This window comes from Nicotiana tomentosiformis, chromosome 5, assembly GCF_000390325.3.
Source record: "Nicotiana tomentosiformis chromosome 5, ASM39032v3, whole genome shotgun sequence".
NCBI classification, from domain to species: domain Eukaryota; kingdom Viridiplantae; phylum Streptophyta; class Magnoliopsida; order Solanales; family Solanaceae; genus Nicotiana; species Nicotiana tomentosiformis.
This window is the reverse complement of record NC_090816.1, coordinates 136,337,867-136,353,326: the sequence shown is the minus strand read 5'-3', so window position 1 is coordinate 136,353,326 and position 15,460 is coordinate 136,337,867. Positions and strand designations below refer to the sequence as shown.

At 34.7% G+C, this 15,460-nt stretch overlaps 2 protein-coding genes across 3 annotated transcripts; one reads left to right on the top strand and one right to left on the bottom strand.

The window, feature by feature from the left end:
* The first annotated feature begins 130 nt into the window (after positions 1-130).
* On the top strand, positions 131-4,003 carry LOC104109735 (uncharacterized). Of its 2 annotated transcripts, XM_018775437.3 has the most exons (4): positions 133-544; positions 2,850-2,925; positions 2,959-3,008; positions 3,609-4,003. In XM_018775437.3, exons 1-4 carry the CDS (start codon positions 233-235, stop codon positions 3,717-3,719), a joined length of 549 nt encoding a protein of 182 aa, XP_018630953.1. In that variant the 5' UTR covers positions 133-232; the 3' UTR covers positions 3,720-4,003. The 2 variants fall into 2 exon arrangements, with proteins under 2 accessions (XP_009617381.1, XP_018630953.1); XM_009619086.4 differs by having other exon boundaries at positions 131-544; positions 2,850-3,008.
* Positions 4,004-6,711: 2,708 nt separating this feature from the next.
* On the bottom strand, positions 6,712-9,863 carry LOC104109734 (mitochondrial pyruvate carrier 4). Its single transcript, XM_009619085.4, has 5 exons — positions 9,705-9,863; positions 8,376-8,474; positions 8,082-8,134; positions 7,158-7,231; positions 6,712-6,966 (listed from the first exon to the last, which is right to left on the bottom strand). The coding sequence occupies exons 1-5, from the start codon at positions 9,757-9,759 to the stop codon at positions 6,915-6,917; spliced, it is 333 nt and encodes a 110-aa protein (XP_009617380.1). The 5' UTR covers positions 9,760-9,863; the 3' UTR covers positions 6,712-6,914.
* Positions 9,864-15,460: the final 5,597 nt, after the last annotated feature.

The window sequence follows — 15,460 nt, the reverse complement described above, 5'->3', positions numbered from 1 at the left end:
ATATTTACCAAATGACTAATTATCAGTTTGACGGTTCAGAGCGCTTCTAAATTCCTTATCATATACCTTCTCACACTTGATAATTCCCAAAGGCTAGTAAACCATGAAACGTCTCTCAGAAAGCTAAACTATAAATACCCGAAGATCAAAAAAATAAAATAAAACAAATAAACAAAATTGCGGATCGGAAAAGAATACATCGCCGTGAATCACGACTGATCCGCCGCCGTAAATGGAAGGGGTAGGGGCTAGATTCGGCCGGTCATCAACTAGGTACGGTCCAACAACTGTATTTACCGGTCCGGTTCGTAGATGGAAGAAGAAGTGGATCCATGTTAGCTCAAACAAAAACAATCATCAAACGACGACGGCAGCTGCTAACGGTGGAGTTAACGGCAGTAACGGCTCTCATCTCTTGCTTTTGAAGTGGAGACCTATTACTGCCAGCCAAAATAACAGTAGCGACGAAAAGGGTGGCGATTCTAACAAAGACGAAGACGTTCCGATCGAGGAACCACGCAAGCGAAAATTCAAGTTTATTCCGGTAATAAATTATTAATCTTTTAAGTTTTTATTTTTTTAATTACTTAATTTGAGTACTTTTTAGAGATCAACCGTATGTATTTCCATGTATATAGTTTTTTTTTATGACGTGGTGCCGGTCCAGCTTGCCGCACCTCAACTATTTTCGGTAGCTCATACCAACACATGTATCGGATAAATATGCCCTCGAAGGATTAGACAGATGAAAAAAAAAGTCACCTCATAAATTTTAACGTGTGATAGCAAGTAACTTAATATTTATCAAGAAATTTACCTATAATGACATAATAAGTGACCTAATTGTGTAAATATTTTTTGCATTGTCTGGAATTTAAACTTATAAATTTATAATCTTTCAAGGTTTTATTAGTTTTTAAAAAAAATTTAATTACTGAATTTGATTGCTTAGATCATCTGAGTATTTCCCCAATCTAATTGTATTAGTGTCTATAATTCATTTCTTATGTGTAACACTAATCGATTTGACCTCATTGGTAAGTGTTACAAGATCTCATGCATTGGAACCATAAGCTCTTGCACAACGTTGAGCTATTTCAACAGTCTATTGAGTTTGCTTTATTATTTCTTATTTTTGTTTTTATTTTTTTTAATGCTCTGCAATTTGGGAAATCAGATTATGGGGAATTGATTAGGTGTGGGACAACTATTTGGGTATTGGGTTTGTTAGAACAGGTTTAAATTTTATACATTGAGAGTGTTTTTACATTATTTAGTTACTTGAAAGCAAGGTAAGTGGCCTGCTACAACCAATTAAAATATAATGGAGTAACATTGCTAGTGTATATATTTTAAAACCTTATTGAAATATGGATTTGAAAAAAATGTATAGATACTGTATTGCTGGTTGGAATTTTGGAAAGAAGTGGAGAAATTGGTTCAATGTTGGAGAGTAAGGTTTACGGATCTGCCTTATGTTTTGTGTAGATCTGACATCAAATGGCATAGTTGTGGGGCTGTTATATAGTATTGCTTTTGATTAAACACAAAAGCTAATATCGTTGGTTTTAAATTGTGAGATTTAGGAAATTACAAGTTATTTAGGTTGGCAAGATGTGGATCTTTCATTGATAAAAGAAAATGTAAAAAATTTCCAACTGTATTGAGGTGTAAGAACTATAGAACCATTGTACTTCTTAGGCTGCAAGTTTTTTATCTAGAAATTGGTTCTGGTGGTGGATATATGTCTCATTGATCACTAAAACAGTTTTGAATAGTCATACCTTAACTACTAGATAAAAAAGTAAGTTTTTGTTGACACTTGACGGAACCTTTAAACTATCTTTTCATCTCCACTGGAAGCAACTTCTTTCCTGTCTGTCATCTCATTTTAAATCAGGATGCAAGACTAAATCTTTCTCTCTTGTCCGTCTCTCAGTTGCCCATTTACCTCTTGTCCGTCAAATATGGCGGAAGCAGTAGAAGTACTCTTAGACCTCATATGTTGTTCTCATGTTGCTTGTTGGTTTTTCATGTCAGTGTGGAGACTAGCTATATGCATGAGAGGGGAGAGGAAGTTAACATAAGCTTTCACAAATATGTTCCGGTTATAGTGAGTCTATTAGCAGAGAGAGTGTGTGTTCGGAGCTTGATACCTTTTATTACTGTTCCTGCTTTGTTAGTATGGACACTTATGTGCTTTTTGTTGGTTGTTTGAAACCCGAAGAGATGATAAACTTGTAGAATTTCCTTTAGCAGCTAGGTGAAGCTATTATATTATGCACCATTTTAGGTTATCTAGTGGTCCCTTATTTTAGTACCTCTAAAGATATGCTGAGATTTTCTTGGCCAATTATGCAATTGAGAGGAAAACGCTAATTTGGTTTCAAAAAGTATATTCCTCCAGTGATTATAAACCTTATCTTATGCCTGGTGGATGTAAGGAGGCAATGCCAAATTAAGTCAGAGCTGCTAATTAAGAGCATAGGGCTTGTCAATTTTCTGGTTGAAAAGCTTACATGATCTTTCTTCCCATTTGGAAATTTGAATATCTATCCTTCCCCGTGTTAGTAATCATCACTCATCATTGATAAGAGTAGATACTACGCTTGTTACTTACCACACCTAATACCATTGGCAGAGCGGTCTTGTTGCTGTACTTGAGTAATCTGCGGAATGCCAAAATATTTTTTTATTTTTTCCCTCATCAGGAGTTGCTTCTGGTACGACGGCAATAGCTTTCGTTTTTGCTAAGTGATAATAATATTTATGTCTGACTGCATCTTCTTCGTTAATCCCTAGCAAAAAAAGAATTGATAATAAATTTCATTTTCAAATGGTTGAGATAGATTGCTGTGCTTGAAGATCAAAAGTATGAGACGTCAGAACAGGATGAGGATGAAGCTAAACCAATGGAGGCTGATGCCAATACCGGGGAGCCAACATCTCAAGCTGATTGTTGTGATGAAAAACCTGACATCAACGATTTGCCGATGGAAGAAAATCAGGTACTTTAAAACCTTCTCCTCTCCCAATGTGAAGAACTGTGATAGGGAGAATGCTCAAGGAAAAAAAAGATAAGGCACATAACTGACTGTTGTAACTTGTTTATTAGTTTGTTGTGTTCTCACTCGTTATACAAAATGACTAGTATGATACTTTTAAATGTATTTGGGGAAGACATGAAATAATGGTTTAGTCTATTGTTGCTATTTGTTTTCCCATCTTTGAATCGAGCAGTGGACTTCATACGGCTTAATATTTTGTGTTTTTGCGTAACACAGGATCTGTTCGATTCGTGAAAACACTTCCTATCTCCATTCTTCCAGCATGTTGTAGCCTTTTTGTCTTCTCAAGTTTCTATATGATTTCAGATTATTTTAGAAAGGTTTAAAATTTTCTTGAGAAGTTCTCTTCTTTTTTAACCCCTTTTGCCTCTTTCTTCTTCTAATGAGAACAATAAAAAACCTTTTATCAACCAAACAGTTTCGTCTTTCTTTGTATCTTTCTTTGGTTTGTTCTGTTTTGTTTGTACCTGGTGTCGTGTTTTTTAACTTTGGTGAGTGTAATGCCCAGGAGTGTTTTATAATTGTGTTTTAATGCATCAGGATCCACAGGATAAACCTCCAGAAAGACGAGATTTAAATGAAAGCACTTTGGACTTGTCTTTGGGCTTGACGGGTCATGACGAAAATGATTCTGACTCGAAAAGGGATTAAACAAAAGAGGTTTAATTTGACAGATTGAACTCCAGTAGTACTGTGTCATGATATCTTTTCTGTAAATGCTGCTCGTATCCGTTGGACGTCTTAACTGAATTTGGTCCTCACAGTTGACAATGGCCTTAAGGTAATTGTAACGTAAAACCATTGTACTAGAATATACTCACTAGAAAGTTTTTTCCCTATTGACTGAGTTCATAATTTTTTCTCCGGCAATGTAGTAAAACACTATGATATTGAACTTCGTTGAATGAAATTTAACGTGCATCACATTGAAGAAATTGTTTGATTTCTTATATTCCATTTGCAAATATAGGCATATTCATGTCTTGGGGAGCAAAACTGTTGCTTAAATCTTTTGTTATAAGAACAAACATAAGTTGTTGGGTGGATAAAGCAAACATTCCCTCTTTTAAGTGGAAAAGGTTGAGAGGTGTGTTCATTATCCACCTTGTTTTGAAGTTTGAACTATGAGCTTGCCTAGTCTCGAGGGTTTCTCGAATAAAAAGGAAAAAAGCAAAATAGGATGTACTTACAAATAACCAACACTTTTGCAGTTTCTTCTTATTCATAATTTTTGCTGTTTTCAATTTCCATTTCCTAAGTGAGATTATCCTAGGCACTTGGGAAGGCGGAAAAGAATCGAGGATCAACGCTGCTTTATTTCCTATCCTATATATCCAGTTAGAGCTACTTTCGAAAATGGTGAAATATAATATATACTATGCTAGCGTTTGACCATAGATTCTCAAATTTGTTTTGAAAAATCTGATTTGGGTGAAGTTTGATTTAAAGATAAAAATGTGTTTGGACATTAGTTTTTAAAATATATTTCCCAAATTTATTTTGGAAAAACATGAAACATGACTTGTACCCACAAGTTCTAAAAACTATCACAAATACCCAACAGTTCCATTATCAATAACATTCATTATATTATCGCAAACCATAGTCTTGAACATAAATAAATTTGATACAAAATTATCATTTTTATAATGAACTACATGATACACTATCACATGACCGAGAAGACAAAACAACATTGTTATAAAATAATAAATGGTGGGCTCTTTTATAAAATACAAAAATTTGGGGCAATTTTTAAAAAATGTAATAGTGATATTTTGGCTGAGATTTGGGATTTGAAATTTTGCCAAAATGTAGGCAAAATCTATGGCCAAATATGTGTTTGCCAAATAAAACACAAATTTATTTTGGCAAAATCTATGGCCAAACGGGTCATATATTTCAACTAGGGGTGGCAAACGAACGGGTGGGTCAGATATAGGCGTGTCGAAAGCGGATAATGCAAAAAACGGATAAATTATCCGACTCAACTCATATTTAATACGAATAGAAAACGGGTTTAGCGACGGATAATATGGATATCCATATTTTCCATGGCTTGTTGAATATGATCACTTTTGGGAGAATTTCTAGTCTCCCAAAACTTGAGAAAACTCCAATTTGAGTCTTTACAAATGTAAAAGTTAAACTCATTAGTTATCCATTGGTTATCCATTTTCTAATTGAATAATATAGTTCTTATCCACGTTTGATCCGTTTTTTAAAAGTTCATTATTCAACCCATTTTTAGTAAATAATATGAGTGAGTAACTATTTTTTTAATCCATTTTGCCACCACTAATTTCAATCGTCATCTCCCATTTGGTGAATAAATTTTACTTGTAAGCTGATAAGCGACACATATAGTGACATAAGTTAGCATAAAGCAAAAGGGACCATAGTCGTTTTGTGGTTAATGACGTTGTTGAGTAAACTTCATGTAAAGTAACATAATGTTATCGAGGATTAATGTTAAGCAAAGAGGAGAAAACAGAGATTGATTGATCCATCGTAGAAAATCGAAATGCAAAGGGTTCGAAAAATATTAAGGAATAAGGATCCTCATTCAACGAGAAATAGTTAAGAATGAACATAATATAATCAAATGACCAACTGGAGATGTCAATTAATTGGGATTAAGATTTATTGTTGTTACACTATTATACAAAGTTCAGGGTTTGCCAAGAGTCCTTTTAATTGGTATAGAATAGTATTTTTTTTTATGAAGAAGAGTTCGTCCCGCCGCATAATATCCTCACAAATGTCCAAAGGCTAAGGGAGTGACTGCATCCCTTACCTTCAATAGCTCATTCACCAAGTACTCGATTCCACCAGCACATAAATTAAGTAATTCTATTCCCCAAGACTTATGCGGATTGCAAAGAAATCATCTAATATTATTTTATCTCTGCGATATTTTAAACCTAACACCTCATAATTCTCCCCTTCCCCACTTTATTTTTGGTATAGAGTAGTATTTCAATGTATGGATAAGTGTAAGGCTTAAAGACATTAGTTTCAAAGAACTCTTAGTTTGTCCTAAGATAAATTATTTAGTTTGATAGTATAGAGTAGTATTTCAATGTATGGATAAGTGTAAGGCTTAAAGACATTAGTTTCAAAGAACTCTTAGTTTGTCCTAAGATAAATTATTTAGTATTCAAACGAATTGACGATGCTTAATTCCTAGATACCGTCATTACTTCTTCTCTAAAAAAAAAAAAAAGAAGTTCACGACCCGTGGGCTTTCTACCTTCAATCCTCCATGCGACATTGCTCGTCTAGAATGAATATAAAAGATTTATATAGTCAAGTTCAATTAGTTTGACACTTTGACACTAAGAGTTGATTGATTGACATTGTCCGAGACAAGCAATCAATCTAGGTGCTTTATTTGTTCAATTTTATTTTCCTCTTGCTTTCTCTACTTACTAAAAACAAAGAAGGGCAGGCCGATGCACTAAGCTCCAGATATGCGTGGAGTCCAGGGAAGGGTCAGATCACAAGGATCTATTGTACACAGCCTTACCATGCATTTCTGCAAGAGGCTGTTTCCACGGCTTGAACCTGTGACCTCCTGATCACATGGCAGCAATTTTACCAGTTACGCCAAGGCTCCCCTTCTACTTACTAAAAACAGAACTCTAAAAACATGATACCAATCTTTCTTCCCACAATCTACAAAGAAATTTCAGATTATCAACTGTGATTAAGCAACCAATCACTTATCAAATCGCCACATTAACAGTGGTAAGTATATAAGAAGAAGTATTGAGGAGAAGAACTAATACATCAAATTGTATTCAAAGCTCAGGATTTCAATAATCCTGACTTGTAACAATTTCATCATCCTTCTTTAGCTACCACAGGTTGCTCCTCCTCGTTAAAATAATCATGCCTGAACCAAGACAATAAAAAACTTAGTTATAGCTTCACCAAAAATGATGATGTTATCTACAAAAAGAAGCTAATCAAACGAAAAACCAAAGCTATAAGAATATCCGATATAATATCATCGGATTCCCTTCCATGAACATTTGCAAAGTCTTTCAATGATCTCCATATAGTAATGAGACAGAAATGACTCACCGAATTTTTCGTGAAAGTTGATATATGCCTGTTCCAGCCATTGCCACATTTACACTAAAGAGGTTCCAGTTTTTCTGTAATTCAGAATTATGGAATTACAACATAAAGAGAAAATGACATCAGAAAATGAAGAAGCTAATGAAAGAAAAAGATGTCCAAGTTAAAGGAAAAATTGCATCAAAGTGGCTTTAACATTCTTAAAACTTTAATGCCGCTCTTCAAACGACTATATGTCCTAAATCCAAATAATACTAACATGGAATGCTGTTGAGTTATTGCTTCCTTTCACTGTTCTTGAGCCGATGATCTGTCGGAAACAGCCTCTCCACCTTCATAAGGTTGAGGTAAGGTCTGCATACGCATTACCCTCCCCAGACCCCACTTGTGGGATTTCACTAGGTCTGTTGTTGTTACTAACATGGAATGCTATTGAAAAGATAAATCTGGCAAAGGACAATGCCATGGAACTATGCTATAGCAACCACTTAAATAGTGTAACTTACATTTCTATGACGTAATTAGTGATGATACCCTACAATTGTTTGCGTGAAAGAAGTCCTACTAAACTAAAGAAGCAGATGAAGCATCGGGTCTTGGAGAAGAATAAGATCACAGAGCACAGCAAACCGCTAAACCATGTGCGTGTGATTTCTCGCCTATCATGATTTTGACTATTTATTTATTCTCCTTTGTAAGGTAAAGCCCTAGAGTAAAGTGTTAGGTTTGGTGATAACTGATTTAAACAATGTAAGAAATTAGAATGAATGTGAAAAAGATATACTTTAGTCTACAAATTATGTACTAAAACCGTTATAGAAAAGTCGGCTGAAAAAATAGAAAGGATTTATTTGTCTATCAATCATACTCTAACATCGTAAAAAGATAAACTACTTGTGCTGAGATCCAGAGTAATATTGAACTCACCGGAGTAATTACCAAACTATAGCGAGACCAGATAAGTCCAGTTGCTGTAACAGCTGCAATAACAAAAACAGCTATCTTAAGAATAAAACCAAACGGAAAGACAAAAGATCTAACAAATGGAAGATATCATATAATGAAAAGTTTAAGCTTGACGAGAAAGACCAACTATGAAAATTGACATGTTTTTCTGGATTCATGATAGATCAAGAGACAAAGAGGGAATATCGGAAGCTAATCACAGTAAAATAATACAAATGATTGTGAGGAGAAAATAATAAAAGGCATGAAACAAACCTATTTGCTGGGGTAATGAAATCTTTTCAGGAGGTTTAGCAAAGTCAGCAATATTTGCTATGCTGATGCCCCACTTGAAGGTTGGTGCCCAGAAATGAACTAGAAGAGCACAACGAGTGAATGAATTGGCAAACAAAGAAAATTGAAAAAAACAAGCATACCAACTTGAAGCTGCTAAATATAAACAAGGGAAAAACATTTAAGTCTGTACACACTTTGCAGGGCAATAGAGAAAGCTCAAGGAACAAAATGTGAACAACTTGAGCCAAGCATTTAAATGATTTCCAACCTCGAGTCATCATACGAAAACATCCATACATTGTAGAGTTAGAAATTTTTGAAGAAAGAACTCGTCAAATTATGCATTCATCAATTTAAGGACAAAATAAACTTGTCAAGATTGGGTAGGGTGCTTGGGCAGCTGCACTTGTTAAGAATGTATAGGCATTTAATTTTACAAGTCCGCAGTCCATAGTTTAAAAAAAAAAATGTTTTCCTCCTTTATTCAAATGCATTCTCTGATCATACAAATGTCACAGAAAATTTCAGTTGCTATCTAACTGCCCGGGAACTTTTGCAATGACCAAGCCAATCAGACTAGCCAAAAACAACAACCAACCCAGTCTAGCCAAGATTGCTTAATCGATCTCCAAGTTTAGTATCTCACAACGTAATCAGGACATATCTTATGTAAAATACTAGAACATGATTCAAGAGCATGAAATTACCGATGATTAACACTGACGTGCAGCAATAAATGCATTACGTTATCCATCAATCAATCAACCGCACCTCAATCTTAAACTAGTTGAGGTAAATTATGAATCTTTTACAAAAATTTCCCTCTATCCGGGCTCATTTTCCAATACTAAACATATAATATAAGGGTTCTCTAAAACTTGACATTTTAAAACTGCAATGAGCTCATTTTCATGATCTCCGTTTTCAGCTGTCTATTTTTTCCTTTCATTTTCCCACTTTTTAGTATCACAATTTATAGTTCTGCTAAGTAAAATCTAACAACAATACAAAATAGAACCTAAAAATCTAATCTTTTTTCTTTTCTTTTCATTTTTGTTCACCTCTTCAAATAAATAAATAAATAGGCAGACAGCCAAAAATTTTAAAAAAAATACAAAATAAACGGAAGAAAAACCCAGATACAATATGGGATTTTCCAGAAGAATCAACAACTCAATCAGTTTCAAGCTGCGATGATAAATATGCAAATCAAAATGGTAAAAAAGAAAGATCTAAATCTAAGTATATAAAATTCAAGAATTGAAAAGAAAAAAAAACGAATTAACAGAAAACGGAGAAAGAACTCACTGGTTTTTGGGCCAGCAGGGTGATTCCATAGAGCCTGGAGTTTTGAAGTCGCCATGAAAGGGAAAGTTTTTGTATCGGACTTTTCTCTGTATAATAATCTCTCTCGTATTAGTATTACAGTAGTGTTTTATTGACTTTTGGTTATCAAAGGAATTTTCAATTTGGCAATTTAATAAATTCCTAGAATATAGGTTTAGCAGTAACATTAAGGACACTATTAATATTAAATGGTTTATGATAGCCCTACCTTTTTTTTGTTGATTTTATATTCTGTCTAAGAAATTTTATCAAGTTATATTGACGAAAGAATTATATGTAAGAAAAATAGAGTAATAACTTGTTATAGTAAATTCAATTATACTAAAATATATTTTATATTATATATATATATATATATATATATATATATATATATATATATATATATATATATATATATATATATATGTAACATTTTTTGTTTTCTAATGTGGTAGTGAAGTGATGTATGAGCCAAGTGTTGTAGTGTTGTTCGGTGGATCTATATTATAGGACGTGATATAAAACAATAAGAGAAAAAGGAGAGTATTGCATAGAAAAGTAAAGAGAAAATTCTTATTGATTTGGGATGAATTACAATAGAATAGAACCACTTTATTTATAGGGAAAAAGTGACTTAGCCACCAAGTAACAAATCATGAAATCTCTCTAAAATATAGACATTCACCTTAAATATAATTCTATTTATAACACTCCCCTTGAATGTCTTTTCAACACATAATATGACTCGTTAAAACCTTAACTAAAATAAAATCCAACGGAAAAAAATTATAGTGAAGGAAAAAGAGTACACATATCTAACAATACGCCTTTTGGTTGTCTCGTTAAAAACCTTGCAAGGAAAACCCAGTGAGACAAAACCTTGCAAGGAAAAAAGAGTACAACGCGTATTAACTCCCCCTTATGAGAGCATCAATTCACATCTTTAAGCCTTTGCATTCCAATCGTGTGCACCATCTTTAAAAGATTGTTGGTAGAGATTCGATAGACAAATCAGTCATATCAACTTGTATGAATATGTTACACCTTGAAATTATCATTCATGTATATATGTAATGTCTTCATATAATATCGTGGAATAGCCTTTTCAATATCTCCATAGAGGTATTATCGCTATCACATTATCATGCTTATAGTTATAGCAAAATACATATGTGCACAAATTGTACTTAGGATATGGTACTTCAGAACCAAAAATTATATATGCTTTAAGCGATTTGATTCCTTCAAGGATTGTCATATAAGTTAAGTCATATAAATAGACTTAAGATTTACATCAGGTTTTCATGTCATGCTAGATATATAAGATAAATAAAGATGATTGCACACACCATTGACTTTATACTTTCAAGTGTTTGAACTTCATGTCCAAAACTACATGTCTTTCATATGAAACTAATTCTACTTGAATTGTTTCTCCAGATTTAAGATCTTATGTCATGTGTTTATGAAAAAATGAGGTTGGAACCGATATAAAATGTTCGTTGTATATATATGTAATCGACGAATATTTTATATCGGTTCCAACCACCTTTTTTCATAAAGACATCACATAGAGATCTCTTCATTCATATTTTCATATACCTGAACCTCTCATGAGATTTTATGAAGTATTATGTCATGTGATCCACTTGCCTCCTTATTATGTTCATTTGCTCATCTTCTCTATCAGGAATTTTATTTGAAACTGATTTGTCTATACGCTTTAAGCGTACTATAGACTTTGTCCTCCTAGGACTTATTCTAATATGAGCATTTGCAGTAAGAAAATAATTACTTTCTTTGGGTTGCAAATGCGCCTGGCATGCTTTGCAATATATTGCAGATGAATTATCTTTTTATGAACTTCAACTTCATATTATCTTATTCGAGGATCTAGATGTACAAATGATATTCATTCCGTAACTTTTTCTCAATTGTTTGTCATGTCTCCCCCTCATGTTAGAAAAACTAACTTGCTTCCTCAACTTTGGAAACTCACCTTTGTACATTATGGTGTTAATCAAAATACACACCACACATCAATAATAATAAGATAAAATTATTTGGTTCCTGACCCTGAATCACTTATGAGGAGAGAATGTAATATACTTTCGTATATAGCGTATATCAAACTGATATAAATAACTTTATTCTCATAAGAAATAGTCTAGCTATTAAGTGGAGGCACTCAATAAATTATTTTGCTATGTAAACCAACTTATCAAGATGAACTGTTTTGAACATAAAATCTGGAAATTATGCTCTAAATTAAATTTTTGAGCAAGTTACCCCGCAAATACTAGGTTTTGGGTTAATAATAATCGCACATGTAAACATCTCATAGATGCATCTTATGTGGTATGTATGGCAGGTGAATAGGCTCAGATTTACCATTAATATTTCCAGCATTCATGCTTGATCAATTAATTAATGAGAACAAGCAATGTAAGAGAATTCGTAAAGAACTTTCTAGTTCTTTAATATTTACATGATGTGTGGCTATAATTCCATAATTTCGTATATTATGTGCCTTGCATTTTACATGCTTTAATGATAAATTACACTTTATTTGCATATAATGGAATCTATTTTATGTGTAGGTGAATTGGAGATGAAAGTAGAGCAAAAGGGATACTTAAACGTTGAAAGTGTACTCGAGAACAGTGAAAAGGAGACCTGGTGAGGCCAGCCAAAATCCAGGCATTAGGCTGGCGACGCCATGCCTGAGGCCAGGTCCAATCCGAGTTTTAAAGACTTAATTCGTTTCCGGGTTTGACTAGGACTTGGACTACATGTTTAGGGTTTCTTCTACACATATAAATAGACCTAAAAATACCACTTGAAGGGACTTTTGCAGCCAGAGGCAAGAAGAGCCGGTGGAATCACCCTTTGGGAGTTAGAATCATCAATTTCTACATCTTTTCATCTTTACTCTGTATTTTAATTATGCAAAATATTTGGGATATTGTTACTATGAGTATGAGTAGCTAAATTCCTATTCTAGTGTTTTGATGGAACCTATTGGAGGATGATTTTCTTGTTACGTTAATAATGATTTGCCGTAGTATTTTCTCTATTTGTTCAACTATATTATTCTTGTGGTTGATTGAAGGCCCCTCAATTAGCTGTGCCTATTTAGTATGTATTACTCGTGAGAGAGTGTATATTTAGGTAGTTGTGGAACAACATCACTCCTAAACGTATATGAGGTATCAATACGGAGGTTTAAAGATGGGATTAGGGATAACGAATCCTTAGTGCGATCTGAGTGAGCTGTACTTAATGCCAGCTAGCGTAATTCGGGAGAATATGTCTAGTAAATTATGGTAATTACTCGGGAGAGAGTTACGACAGTTAGAGTGTTCATGGTCGATAGAGAAGACTTAGGCAAATTTATAGAAAACGTAGCGGAAAAGATTCCGACAATAGGGGAAATCACAACCTTAGATCATTCCAATTCTTGTTTACAACACGTTCGTAGTTAGTTATTAATTATTACATTTTCATTACGTAATATTTAGTTAATAAAAAAATCTAAATTGTTACTTAAATATTCCTGAAGATTGATTGTGTGAATTTTTACGAGTCTAGTAGTTGTGTTTGATAGGTTAATTCCCTGTGGGATTCGACTCCGGACTTATACACCGGAATATATTTGCAACGACCGCTTATTCCTTTTTATAAGGCATAGTCGGGCGTGATCAAATTTTGGCGCCGTTGCCGGAGAATTAACGGTGTTATTAATTGCAGTTAAAAGAAGTGCTAGAATTTTTAGTATAGTCAATTTTCTCCATTCTAAACCAAATACATTGAAATTTTAATGTTTGTAGTCTTGGGTGTTACATGTGCATGCCTAGTAACTCCTCAAGAACTGGTGAATTGTTTGAAGCATTATCAGATCCTGAGAAAGTTTTCAAGGCACTAAATCATGCAAACAAGAAAAGCAAACAACAACGAAACTCGACAGAACAAATGAAACCAAACATGATTGACGGAATAGAAAATCCAATCAACAACAGAAACAATGAGAATGAACCAAACAATCGGGGTGTGGTGCCTCTTGTACCAGAAACAATATTATATGATTGGGCATAGCCCACCACCGACAATCTGGCAACCGCAATTGCAGTCCCTCAGATATAAGCAGAATCATTCCAAATCACAAATAACATGATACATTTGTCGCAGAACGAGGGACTGTTCTCAGGGTCACACATTGAAGATCCTCAGCAGCACCTGAAGAATTTCCTGTCAATATGTTTAACGCAAAGGCAACCTAACGTAACACCGGATGCAATGAAGCTTTTGTTGTTCCCATTCTCGCTGACAGGAGAAGCTCAGACTTGGATTAATTCTCTCCCTGTAAATTCCATCACTACTTGGGAGGAATTAGTCAAGCAATTTTTGAACAAATTCTACCCACCAAATAAAACAGCCCAACATATTGATGATATATTAAGCTACATGCAGAAACCAACAGAATCACTACAAGAAACATGGGAGAGGTTCAAGGTCATGCTGGTTAAGTGTCCACATTATGGTATTCTAGATCAGATGTTGGGGCAGAGATTCTACATGGGACTGGCCGACAGCTTAAAGGCCAATGTTGATGCTTCAATAGGTGGAGCATTTCTGAGTAAAACGTTTGTAGAATGCAAGATCCTACTTGATAAGATGGCACAAAACTCAGGATGGATGACAAGAGCCTCCACGATCACTCTGGTAGTTCACTCAGTGGCTTTGGACCCAAACAACTCCATAGCTAAGAATGTGGCCACTCTAGTGACACAAATGAGTATCCTCACCAAAAAGATTGATGAATCAGGCCAAAAGCAGTAGGTTCACATAGTTGACACAACTAATGGGGGATTATGTACACCATGCATTAACCAACCATATGTTTGCTCGTGGAGTGCGGAAGGTGACAACCAGCAATGTCATGAAGATATGAATTATATAGCCAACTATGGGGGATAGAGGCAAGGTGGTCAGAATTGAGGTCAACATAATCAACAATATAGACCAGCGCAACAGCAGTACAATAACAATAACAATCCTGGAGCTATGCGCCCACTGGGTCAAGTTGTGCCTTACCAAAGGCAACATGGCTACATCCAGCAAAATCAGCAGCTGACTTATCAACAACCTCAACAATAACAGATTATGAGACCAGATGATGGGTTTACTAAACTTGAGGGAATGCTAGACAGCAACAACAGAATGCTGCAACAATTGATTGGGTCCACGGGAAAAATGCAACAGAGGGTAGACTCGCATGAATCAGCGATAAAGGGTATTGAGATTCAATTAGGACAGATTTCTATGGCCCTAAACAATCGTCCCCAAGGGACGTTACCTACAGATACACAAGTCAATCCAAAAGAACATGGCCCGAAATAGCTTATGGCAGTGAGTCTACGAAATGGTATAGACCTAGATCTGGAGCAAGAGATGGCTCGCGAAAGCCGGCCAACTGAAATACTTGTGCCTGTACCCATCGAGATAGATGACTCAACAGGGTTAATAGAGGTGACGGTACAATATGCGCCAGCTGAAACAAGCAAAGAAAAAGAAGTCGCGAAGGAAACTGAGTCAGAGCAAGAGAAGGCAGTAGAAACAGTGTCAGGGCAAGTTCAAAATCAAATCACAGGAAAGAAGTGGACTCCAACACCATTCCCCCAAAGATTGGCCAAATATCAAAACGATGAGCAATATAAGAAATTCTTGGAGATGTT